At 45.6% G+C, this 13,046-nt stretch overlaps 1 protein-coding gene across 1 annotated transcript in view; it reads left to right on the top strand.

Annotated features, from left to right (window-relative positions):
* The window catches only part of LOC103586435 (voltage-dependent L-type calcium channel subunit alpha-1C-like), a 500,162-nt gene that overhangs the window by 436,725 nt on the left and 50,391 nt on the right, over positions 1 to 13,046 (top strand). Inside the window, exons 6-7 of the mRNA XM_008567719.1 lie at positions 5,267 to 5,425; positions 12,361 to 12,557. Of these exons, the coding sequence (XP_008565941.1) occupies positions 5,267 to 5,425; positions 12,361 to 12,557 (356 nt within the window). The remainder of the gene's footprint in view (positions 1 to 5,266; positions 5,426 to 12,360; positions 12,558 to 13,046) is intronic.

The following is a 13,046-nucleotide window of genomic DNA, read 5'->3' as shown; positions in this document are numbered from 1 at the left end:
GAAACACCAACATTAGCCAGCCAGGGCATCTCCACACTACCTTACAGAAAGATGCCAGGTTTTGCTTTATGTGTTTGATGGTTTCTCTTGAGCTCTTAAGGAAAAACAGGAGATTTACACATGCAGGTCCTCTAATCCTTTCCTAACCTGAAATTTTCAAGTTGGACCCCAGAGAGAATGCAGGCATCTGGGCAGGGTCTTACAGCAATGTGAGGGAGAAGAGGAAGAGCCACATGTGCAAGCTAAACTCCATCTCTGGCCTTTTCCTGACTCCAGCAGTTAACGATGTCACTTCCCAAGGCATCACCTCCCTGGAAGGTCTTCCTGTAGCCAGGTATCTTGGGTCTATTTCCATCCACCAAGAGGTCATCTGATATGAACTGCAAATTAGCAGAGACTGTATTTCTAGATTCTATGTTGTTTGATCCCTGTGTGGAAACGTATGTTCCAAATTTTCCAGTATAGTTCTCATATCAAATGTTCTATCCTGTTGGTTCTACAAGTACACGTGTACTTGTCAGATCTCATATCCTGATTTAGGGCTAGGAAAATAGGCTCATCATATGCATGGGCAGATAATGGTCTTGTGTTCCCAGGACACTTTACAGCAGTTGCTTCACCAGGCTTATCTAGGGCCCATTTCCTTCCACCAACATGAGCTGCCAGTCCCGAAGAAAGGCCCAGCAGTTGCTTATCAGCCATAAGCATGGCCTGTCTGAGGAGAACACTTGGGTAGAGAGACATTGCTGTGTTTTCCAAATTACAATTTGAGCTGGAAGAGCTGTTTCTGGGACAGCTGTGAGCCAATCCAAGAAGAAGCTATTGAACATCCAGGCCCTGGGAACCAAACTCTGCAGGATGGACTAGAGAGAAGAAATTCTGTTCCCACACCTACATAAGCCAGCCTGGCTTCTGCTATCCAAGGCAGGCCATGAGGAAAGCAGCAGAACCTAAGAGCCTTTCCTGGACTGGCCCGGAAACATCTGGGCTCTCCTGGAAGCAAGCACTAAACTAGGCTACCCCACCTTCTTGGCAGATGCTGTAGGCATGTGTTACTGCTTTATGGGCACAGATTGTGGAGGCTGAGAGCCACAGTCTAGGGGCTGTGGGGAGGCATCGAGCATAGTTGTGAAGCCCACCACTTGGCACTGAAGCCCACATCACCACTTACTAGCTGTGTGACTGTGGGCGGGGCATTTCCCCTCTCAGGACTCACTTTTTTCATCGGTAAAATATGGTTAATAATAGTACCTACTTCAAAGGGTTGTTGCCAAGAGGAAATGGAATAGTCCAACCAAGTGGAGTGGTGAGAGCCTCACTTGGCCCATGGCAAGTCTTCAAAGCATGTTAAGGAGGCTAGGGGGACTTTGGCCTTCCAGGGCTGACTCCCCACTAAGGCACTTCCTCAGGAGCTTACTCAGTCAATGCTTAAATACCCCCGAGGATGGGGAACTCACTACCTCTTAAAGCACCCCAATCCACCCTCAGATAGTTCTGTTTCTTACACAGTTCTCATTTGTGTTGAATCTAAGCCCTTCCTGGATACTTGCTAATTGGTTGGTTCCATCCCTGTAGTCATGCCGAAGTCATCTAGCTCCTCTTCCTCAAAATAGCAGTTTAAACCATGTGAAAGTCATTGGCATCACCCTCCCTGCCTTTACCTTTTTTCCATGAGTCTTATCCTGACAAAACATCGTCAGTTTCTTCTAACAATCATAGAATGATGTGGTTTCCAATTCTGTCATTATTGTGGCTCCTGTCTTTAGAAGGTACCCGTGCATACAAATGTGACTTAGCTCCATGTGCACTGAGTCCCTACTGCATGCCTGAGACACATGATGAGAAGGCCCCAGGAGACTCAAGGACCTCTCAGCTGGGCAGGAATGGCATTCTAGGGAGAACAGCATGGCCTGAGATGTGAAGGCACGAAGCCAGGAAACTTCAGACAGTTGGCATATTGCCCGAGCGTAAGGTGTGAACTGGGAATCATACAAGATCAAACTGGGGAAGGAGGCAGGTGAGTTTTACCTGTAGGTAATAGGAAGTCACTGGAGGACTTTCAGTGGGGAAGGGGCGTGTTCTGACGTGCACTTTAGTAACAGCATTCTGACTGCAGCATGAAGACTGGGCAAAATTGAAACTGGGAGACCAGTTACCACAGGTATAGAGAGGAGGAAAATGAGTCATGGACCAAAATGTCCAAAATACATACCAAAAGGCTGACAGTGGTCAATCTCTTGTTGGTGAGACAGTGAGTAATTGCTTTTTCTCTTTTTGCTTCTCTGTGTTTTCTAATTTCTCTGTATTTTCTGTTTTCCCTATAATTAGTATATATTATTTATATAGTAAAAATAACTTATACATGTCTAAAGATACTGCAAAATGAAACCAGCAGGACTTGGTAACTGACTGCAGGAGTGCAGGGAGGAGTCTAGGGAATCAGTTTTCTGGCCTGCATGCTCGGATGGGTGGTGCAACCACCAACCAAGACAAAGGCCTGAGGAGCAGCGCATGTGTGAGGAGTTTGGATGGCGTCCCCAAAGCTGCAGTGAAGTCCACAGGCCGCACTCGCTCCCATTTGGCCTCTTCGCAGCCTGCTCAGTAGCCTCTGTCTTCCCCGCAGGCTCTGAAACTCATCTACCCACCGTATACCTACCTGTAAAGCAGACTCTTGCAGCAAAGCCCACCAACACTCCAGGAGAGCAATAGCATCTATTTAGGTTATAGTTTTTGTCGCTCCTTCAGTGAGTACTTAACTGAGTGCCCTCTACAGGCTCAGCACGAAGCAGGCCTTAGTGATAAAACAGCGAGAAGGGCAGGCACCGTCCCTGTCTTCAGAAAACTCAGCCTAATATGAGAGACTGATATAAATGTTTTGAGATCATTTTAATGAACATTGATTCAAACCGAGATGAATGCTCCAAAGGAAAGGAAATGGTTACAAGAAGACGTATAACAAAGGAAACTTCTCTGGTCTTGGGAGTTTGGGGAAGGATCCTTGGGAAGAGATGCTTGGGCTGAGAGCTGAAGGATGCATAGGAGGGAGCTGGGGAACTGTGTTGCAGGCAGAGGGGGCAGTACTTGTGGCAGCTTTGTGGCGGGAGGAAGCACAGCATGTGAGTCTCTAGAAGAACAGCTGTTTGGCTGGAATCCAGAGAGGGGCAGGGGCAGGAAGTGGGCAGAGAGATGTTGGGGCCAGACCCTACAAGGCCTCGTAGGGTGCATGAAGGATCTGGTCTTTATCCTAAGAACAGGGGAGGCCATTAGTGGTTTCAGCAGGCCTGAGGCAGCCTTTTGAGCAGCCTCTCTGGCTGCAGCCTGGGGGACAGCTTCCCACCTGGTGTCTCCTCTGTCTGCCTCGCCCACCATTTTCTTGCAATGTGAGGCTGTGGCACTGAAGGTCTGAGAGGAGACCCCCTCATGGCCCGGGTAGCCCGGATTTGGGGAGTTCCCTCCCTGTTCTGTGAGTAGCACTTAGAACGCACTCCCCCGAGCAGACACCTCTGAAAGTTGCTTTGTAGTTCAGTTTTCAACTTTCTCTGCGTTTCGCATACTTTAACACTAATGTGTGTACAACTTGCTAATTAATGGAATCATTTGGATCTGAAAACATCTTGTTCTAATGGGAGGCTGCAAAGCACTCTCATTAATTCACAGGTAAAATTATTCCAGCTTCTCCCTTCTTTTATTTCTTTTCTCTCCCCAGCTTGGCTTAATAGCTGGGGAGAGTTCTTCTAATGAGCCTTGTGAGAACCACTCTACCAGAGCACAAAGCACCAGTGAGGTGCTTCTGGGTCTGGAGAGAGGGTGACCCAGCCTTTGTTTGCCAAGTTAAGAGGGTAGTGGGTAAATCAAAGGCAAAATTCCCCATGCACAGGGAGGTGGAGGGACAGGCTGGGATGAGAGAACGCTGGGGAGGTGGGTAAGTTGGATGAAGACACTGAAAGGAGATACATGGGTGTGATCAGAGGTGGGTGTCCCATCGTGTGTTTCAGAGGTGGCTCACTAGGTGATGTGCTGCACAACTGGCCCAGGTGTAAGTGGGGAGAAGCTGCCCTCTACCACTTCTCCCCCAGGATGTCAAGACTTGGTGCACTCACTGCTGGTAGAAAGCTCGCAAGCGATTTTCTTGGGGCTGGGTGTAATCTAGGGTGACTTGCCAGTCACTACCTCCCCACCATTTGCAAATGAAGACTTGCAACATCCCCTTTAAATGAGTGGCATTCTTGGTGTGCTATTTGTGGTGTAGTTGAGCTTATAGGTAAGGGTCCTTCTCCCCATGGGACAACAGCACAAACCTTCAGACCTCTGCAGGACACTGACAAGACCCACGTGCTCAGTGGGGCTCCCCACTCTTTCTTTTCTTTTGTTTTGTTTTCCTGGGTACTTTTAAAACTTTATTGTGGTAATATGTACATAACAAAATGTACCATTTTAACTATTGCTAAATGTTCAGTTCAGTGGCACTAAGTACATTCACACTGCTGTGTAATCATCACACCATCAATCTCTAGAACATCTTCATCTTCCCAAACTGAAACTCCATGCCCGTTAAGCAGACAGGAAGTCCCTTCAAGGGGTTTTAAGTGGAAGGCTATAATGTTCTTCCAGGATGTGCCCTGAGCAAAAGTGGGCTGGCAGGAATCTGTAGGTGAGAGTGGCCCACTCAGATCTTCCAGAGAAGGTGCTTCCAAACATGTTCTCAGCCCAGCCACAGAGGTGTCACCACCCAGGTGCATGTGCCAGTGGGAGTCAGCTCCAGCACAGGATCTCCCCTACTGGATGCCAGCAGTCAAGTCAGCCACAGGCTCTAGTACTCCCACCGTGAGGAAGGCTTTGAGAAAGAAATAAGTCCCTGCGTGGCTGTCTCTAGCAAAGTGGGTTCTCACTGTACGGGGACACTGCTCTAGGAGAAAAAGATACTCAGTTGTCTCTAAGATGGGACGTTAGAAAATTTGATCGTTATGGATGAAAACAGCATGTTCTTCCACTTGGAAGTACAGCATCTGCCAGTCATTTTATTTGGATGTGCCGCCAAGACAGATTTGGAGTCAGGCCAACCTGGATTTAGATCCCCACTCTGTCACTCTCTCACTGTGTGACCTTGAGCTCCATGTTCCCCATCTAAAAACGGGGCTTGTGATACCTCACTTGTAGCATTGCTGAGACAGGAAATGATCTCAGTGCAGCATCAAGATAGCACTTGGTTCAGTAAGTGAAGCTGACATTCTCACTGTTGATATTGTTTATGGTTTTGTCATTGTAGGTCTCCAGGTGGTCCTGAATTCCATCATCAAGGCCATGGTTCCCCTGCTACACATCGCCCTGCTAGTGCTGTTCGTCATCATCATCTATGCTATTATCGGCCTGGAGCTCTTCATGGGGAAGATGCATAAGACATGCTACAACCAGGAAGGCGTGGCAGGTAAGTGGAGGATGCGGGTGGCCAGCCCTCCAGAGGCTGTCGGTTTCTCAGAGCTGTTTCCTCTGCAGTTGGACATGCTCCACCTCGTGACCAGCAGGGCCTGGTAAGGCCCCCTTCATTCAAACACCTATTCTTCCACGCCGTGGTTAAGTGAGGGGCAGAGATTGGTGTTCTTTCTCTCAGTTCGAATTTTTATTTTTACTATAAAAGATCTCTGTTAAAACAGCCAAATATAAACTTTGTCCAGCACTATTAAACATTGTTTAAACGAGGCACACAACTTGAGAAACATTTAAAGAATTAAGAGCCTATCTTCTGTCAACCTATTACTTTTTAAGCCAGCCTTGAATATTTTAATCTAAGAATCAGAGCTAACCTAGTGACTGTGTCTATCTCTGCTCTACCAACCCTGCAGTGTGGCTTGTCATCAAAAGCCCTTTCAGGACAGGGTCTCCCATCACAACCCTGAGCTCTTTCCACCCTCTTAGGGCTGGCCCTGCCTCCTCTGCAATGAATGTTTCTGCTTCTCCATTCATAGGCAGAAGCCCCAGGTCCCTCTCCCGGGGTAGGGGAGGAGGGCAGGCATGGGGTCACCCCTTGCCAGCAGGCTTCTTTTCCTCCAGGAGAACGTGTAGCTCCACCTCATGACTTCTCAGCCCTTTCCTGTCTGAGACTTCTGTCTTCGTGCTCGCTCCATAAATCAATATATTTAACAAGCAACGCTAGCTCATTAAGCACTTCCCTGAGTTGCACTAGCATTTTGGCTTGCAGGATATCCCTCAAACTGCTATCTTAAGTTACTAACATCTCAGCTTGACCTTTAAAAAAAAGGCATTTGAACAGAAATTGACAAGGTTTTTAAACAGACACGTAAAGCAGTTTAACGCAAAGAATTCATTTTTAAAAAATTATCCTCCACCTCAAGGGGGTTAGCAGTGTTAAATTGATATAATTCTTTTTTTTCCCCTTCAAACAACAAGATCTGTCATCTTAGTTTTTGGCATCTTGGTGGAGAAAGGCGAGCATCTGTCTGGAGCCTTGAAGCAGACCTCATTTCTCTCTATCTATTCTGCTTCTCATTCACATTCAGTCCAAACATTAAAATAAATTTGACCCCTCTTGCTTTGTGAGATGAAGAGGGAGAGCATCAGAACAAGGAGTGAAATTCATTTTTAGAAACCAAAGTAGATCACCTGGTATGTATGATCAGGTTTGACTGGATGGATTGACTGGGTATTTTTGCAAGGTTTCTAGGTCATTGCCATATGGATATAGGCCTTAAAAAAAAAACAAACAAAACCTATAAACCTGTAGTTGCAAAATTACACAATTGTTTTTACTTTTTTGATGGAGAGTCTCTTTGATAACACTTTTTTTTTTTACTCTAGAGAGAATTTCCAAATTGCTTGGGTTGTAATCGTATATAAAAATATATATATCATGTTTAAAAAATTAGAATTCCTTTAAAATTGGAAAAAAACAGGTCTTGTCTTTGGCTAAAATTCTGAGATTTCCAGCCTTGCTTAAAGAAATACCAAACAGGGCCGGCCCGGTGGCGCACTGGATAAGTGCGCCGCTTGGGAAGCGCGGCGGCACTCCCGCCCGAGGGTTCGGATCCCACATACAGACCGGTTCCCGCTCACTGGCTGAGCGAGGCGCGGGAGCAACACCGAGGGTTGCGATCCCGTTGCCGGTCCCCGGTCCGGTACGGGGGCGCACTGGATAGTGCGCCGCTTGGGAAGCGCGGCGGCGCTCCCGCCCGAGGGTTCGGATCCCACATACAGACCGGTTCCCGCTCACTGGCTGAGTGAGGCACGGGAGCAACACCCAGGGTTGCAATCCCGTTGCCGGTCCCCGGTCCGGTACGGGGGCAACACTGAGGGTTGCGATCCGTTGCCGGACACGGAAAAAGACAAAAGACAAAAAAAAAAAAAAAAAGAAATACCAAACAATATAATGAATAAAATTTTCTCCTTTAATTCAGATCCTTTCTTTTTTTTAGTTAGATCTGTAGCTAAATAAATCCATATTAATTGTGTGGCTTTGTTAGAGCTCATTTTAAGACCTCCTTAAGAGCTGACTGTAGTATGTATAAGGTTTATGCAGTTGTATTGAAATTATCAATGACCCATTTGACCCAAACTCATCAGGCAGTCACAGAGATATGGAGTTTCAAAGATTTCCCATCAGTTCAGCAGTGATGGATGGTATGGCTGTCACCAACAAAGTGGGAGACAGCGAAATAGTGAAATCCCGCTATAGAGCCAAAGATGGCAGCCTTGCCTGGAAAGCACATGCACGTGCACCACTGAGTAAGAACTGCTCCAAGAACTGCAGGCGATATCTTCCCTAATGGGAAGATAGCAGAAGTCTATTTTCTACTGGTGGCAGGATCCTCCAAGAGCCTGTGAGAATAAGCAGCCCTGAATATTAGTTGAAAGCCACTGGGCTTTGTTACCAGGCCTCAGTGTTTTCAGATGACGAGAGTGGCGGGTATGGCAGACAAAGAGAACATGGGTGGGAGGCTCTCCTCCAGGCCGCAGCCAGAGGGCCCAGCGAAAGGCCACCTCGAGCACTGAGACCTTTAATGGCCTGCTCTGCTCTTAAGACCTGACTTGGCCTCACGAATTGGAGTGGGAAACTTAGAATCCCTTTGTCCACCACGACAATGAACAGGAGCAGGTAAAGTACCTGAGACATCACCTGCATCCTGCCATAGATTCATCAGATTTTTTATGCGATGGGTTTTATCTTTACCCACAAGTTTAGAAGAGAAGGAGGCTCCATCATGAGAACCACCATCGGCCAGGGGAGCCAGGGTGTCAGGGAGAGGAGCCAGGCCAGGCTCCACCAGGAAGGTGACCTCACTCTCCCGTGTGGAGTCAGGCTCCCCACTTGGAAACACAGCTGCAGAAGTCTTTCCTCTTAAAAGCTCGGCCAACAGGAGCTCCCAATCGGCTCATTCGTAAACCTACTGTCTGATGACAGTCCAGGACCTGCTCCATTGCTCCCACCAGAACATGGTGCTGCTGTCATCAGGGCCTTGTCCACCCACAGTGACTAACACTGATGAGGAGGAAGAACTCTTCAGGAGCCTGGACACAGTGCAGCCATAGAGCAGAAAACTAAAACCTGCAGTCTATATGACCCATCCCCATGTGTTTTGGAGAGTTTTGTATAACCTTTAGAATGATTTGGGGTGGTTTTTTCTTTCTTTTTTTTTTTAGATTTTAGAATTTTTTTCCATTGGATTGAATTACCATATTTTCTACAAATTTAATCATACAAAAGTGCTTTGTGAACCCCTTGTTATAATTTTTTAATGGAATTTACATCAAATTCTTCTTTTTATACTTAGATGTTATTTTACAAACTGTGAATTTTATGTACTTCTAGAGTTTAGCACGAATTTTTAGCACATTTTCTGTGAAGTGCATGTAAGAAAACTATGGAGCTGGCCAGGTGAACCATTGTTCTGCCTTTAGGCTGCCCTTCCAGTGGGCAGTCCCTGGTGAGGACAGTCTCATGAGAGGCCATCTTTCACTAATCCCTGAGGCATCTGCAAAGCACCTTCTTGGTTCCTCAGTAGATACATCACCATATGCTGAGATCTTTTGTTCCTGGTTGTCCCATCTGTTTATGGTGCTCTGAGCCAAGCCAGTCTGAGTAGCTCTCCCAAGCACAATAATTACCCCTGAGACTGGCAAATAATTGGTTGGCTAAAGCCTAGAAATGAAATCATCTTCATTCTATTCACTGCTTAAGGTTGGCCCCTAAAAACGTACTGATTATGTCTTTGGGGCTCTCTCCTTGGAACTACTCACTGGTGCTCACCCAGAATTTCATGTTTTGTTGGTATTAACTGCATTTCTAAAACCTCTCCTAACCTTCGCCTCCATCATTTTACTGAAAACTTAATTTAGGCTTTCCAGAAGGATGCTGCCCTCTTCACTTCTGTTATGAGACGTAGACCTCATGCTTTGTTTCTTCCTTCTGCCTCGTGGTCCCACTTCCCTCTTTCAGGCTTCCTGACTCTGCAAAAGAAAACCAACACATTTTCACATTTAAGCTAATTTCTCCTCATCCTGCAGTGTATATCACTAAGATCTGCTGACTGGTGTGTGTTCACGTTTTTTGAGTGTTCTCTTTAGTGCTTTTTATAGATACCTATTTTTACCAAGTCATCACTGCTTCCCAATTGTTCTCACGTCTCTTTTATTGTGGTTTGAGACATTTAAAATAGCAGAGTGGCACTTGAGCTTTTAGAGATACCCTTTCTGAATCACATCCCTTTCTCTTATTAACAAGATCACTTCCCCTTTGTGCCATTTTCCTTTTAACATATATTTGTAAAGTCTCCAGACGTGTCTTCCTTCCTTTAAGACACTCAGAACTCACTTTGGCAGTCTCCCTTTTTCTTCATTTCTGCTGTTTCAGGAACTGAGAATGCAGGGAAAGCTGTCAGATTAGCAGTCACAACTTGAAGATTAACAGCATCTTTATTCTGCTAAAAAGAAAAACATGAGAAAAAGAAATACAAGTTTCCCATTTATTTTTTTGTCCTCTCTTTTTGTCCCATCTCTCATATGATTCCAGCCCTTTTATCACAGTGACTGAACACATCACTCTAGAAAGCTATTAGAATGGGTGAGAATGCAACAGAATTTATGATCTATTGAGTTCTCGATTTTTTAGTCTCTTACTGTTTAATGTATTATTTAGGTTTGGGATTCACTTTTTAATTTTCCTCCTTTTTATAGCCTCACATCCAAATATCTAAATATTTCACAATTTCAAAAGTCACAAAAAATTGTGACCGGAGTGCAGTTTAGTCTAGCTGCATTAACGGAGCCCTCGGGGGAGCCAGACCCTGGAATAAGGAAATGGTGTGGATGCTGTCAGTCCCTCAAACCGCTCAGGGACCAGTAGATGCCCCTTGGTCATTGAACAAAGCACCAGGCCAAGAATAAGCCAGGAAGCAGCATTATTCATAATAGCCCAAACCCGGAAATAATTTAAATGCCCGTCAGTTGGTGAATGATGAACATACAATGAAATATACTGCTCAGCAATAAAAAGGAACAGACTGTGCTGACATGCGCAACACCACAGACAAACCTCAGTAATGCTAGGCTAAGTGAAGGAAAATGGTCACAGAGAGCCACATGGTGTACAAGTCCATGCACGTGAACTTTCTAGAAAGGCAATGGTATGGAGACAGAAAGCAGATCAGGTTGCTAGGGGCTAGGAATAGGAGCAGGGATTGACTGGAAACAGGCACACAGGCATTGTAGGGGTCATGGGAGTGTTTTAAAATGGATTGTGGGTGACAGCTGCACAACTGTAAGTTTACTAAAAATAACTGAGCTGTGCATTGACATTGATGAATTCCAAGGCATGCAAATTGTATTTCAATAAAACTGAGAGAGAGGGAGGAGGAGGACAAGGAGGAGGAGCAGGTGCCGCTGCTGCCAGGAAGACACAGTTGGGCATGTAATCCCCCGTAGTACTTAACTCCATTCTGCTAAGAATTGTCTCCCAGTCAAGGACTAACATTTCTCTTCCTGTCTTCCTATCAGTAGTGAACAGTTGCAAATTTAAAGCCACAAACTGAGAAACAGCCAACCAACCAGTAGTCTTCCATACAGAGCCCATGTCCCGCAGGCAAAATAATCACACTTGGGATCGTTTGGATGCTGTGGAACAAGGACAGTTCCTGGGTGACCCATTGTCTCTAAATGAAGAACTACAAGCGAAATTCTCTCTCTGGGGCATATTTTCACTCTTGTTAGAGGCGATTTTTTTTGTTAGAACTTAGGTCTCTTCTGTTTGTTATTGTCATTACTTTCTATAAGTATAAGTCAATGTTCTTAATTTCACAACCTTCTGTGAATTCCGGATGATAACTTTCCACAGTATTTTACCACAAAGGAAATTCTTAGACTAGCCAACTCTTATTTAAACTTACCAATGATCTCCATACCAAAAATTTCAACCACATCTTAATTCATTAATTTGCTTTTCCCAGCATGTGGGATTTGCCCAATCATTGTTTTTAGCTACAGACAATATGTTACAGTGTTTCCTGAAAAAGCCCTGTCCATACCTAGGAAGTATTGTCCCTGTCACCCACTTACACTTTGATTAGAGCTCAGTAAGTGATTCTTGTCTTCCAAAAGGCATTGGAGAGCACAGCACAGTGCTGCAGGGCTCCAGCTGACACGCGTGGAATACCATTGGTAGTGTGTGCTCTCACGCATTCTGTGAGGACTGCTGCTGGTGCACACTTCTCCCACAGTCAGAGTTTGTTTTCACCTGTGTAAGCCTTCACGCTATAGTGACGTGTGTCCCTGGGATGCATCATGTAAAATGTAAAAGACTCACACATCATCAGAAGCACTATTGAAGAGGATCAGTTGGCTAGCAATGTGACGGAGTCTTCGCATCAGTATAGCCCACATTCTCAATGCTGGTGTTCTAACAGAAGTGTCTATAGATACTTCACCACCAGAAAAGAAGATGTGAACTTCCTGTCATTTTCCAGGACAGTTTCTACTTGAAATAGTTGCATCATCATTATTTTTTGATTGGCCATTTGGCTGTGATGCTGACACGTTACAACAGAATGAGCAATAGCCTTGCTGTCTTTGTAGTCAATTACTGAGGTGAAAAAACAGTCTTTACAACATTCAGTTGAAAGCACTGACCTTCCAAATGGATGGCAGCCTAAGATGAGTGCCTAATTTTGTATGTTGTTCAATTCACGTATGGGGGAACTGAGTAAGACTTGTTCTGCGTTATTGTTGCTGTGGTGGTTCTGTCTACCCCATCAACCTTATCCCATCACTTTTCTCTCTGACTTCTTTTCTTATTTCTCTACCTGTGTATCTCCCTCCCTGCTGCTTCCTGCTCCTCTTTTCCCCCGGCCATTCAAGATGTTCCAGCTGAAGATGATCCTTCACCTTGTGCTCTGGAGACAGGCCACGGGCGGCAGTGTCAGAACGGCACTGTGTGCAAGCCCGGGTGGGATGGACCCAAGCACGGCATCACCAACTTTGACAATTTTGCCTTTGCTATGCTGACGGTGTTCCAGTGCATCACGATGGAGGGCTGGACGGACGTGCTGTACTGGGTATGTAGCATGAGATGGGCAGCCAGAGGGCAGGGAGTGCGGAGGCTGGGAGCCTTTCCTTGACATCTCCCTTTTCCCTCCTCCCCATGATTTTGGAGTCATATTCAAATCTTGATGGAATAGTTGATGAGTGTCTTTGATTTCTTCCAGGTTTTGCCTGAGAAACAAAGCATGAACTTCTCACCCTAATGAGTCCTCTCTCCCTGCCTACCAGCCTTAGAGAAATGTCATCTTTCCATTAGTCTGACCATAGGGCAAGACTCTGGCATGAGGTCAATGCTCTGTGAATGAGTTGGCCAAACCTGGCACAAGGATTCCATTCAACTCCTCTTCCCATTGTAGGGTTCCTTCTGGTCTTATCCTTTTCTTGCCTCCTTCCCCAAAAGTGAGCTAGAAGGCAGAATTAATGAATTCTTCAGGCCAAAGAGAAAGTGAGGTCTGATGTTCTGAAAAGCAACTATATGAAGAAACCATTTTTATTGAATTGTG

The sequence above is a fragment of the Galeopterus variegatus genome, unplaced genomic scaffold (genome assembly GCF_000696425.1).
Source record: "Galeopterus variegatus unplaced genomic scaffold, G_variegatus-3.0.2 Scaffold337, whole genome shotgun sequence".
NCBI classification, from domain to species: domain Eukaryota; kingdom Metazoa; phylum Chordata; class Mammalia; order Dermoptera; family Cynocephalidae; genus Galeopterus; species Galeopterus variegatus.
This window is presented reverse-complemented; position numbering and strand designations above follow the sequence as displayed.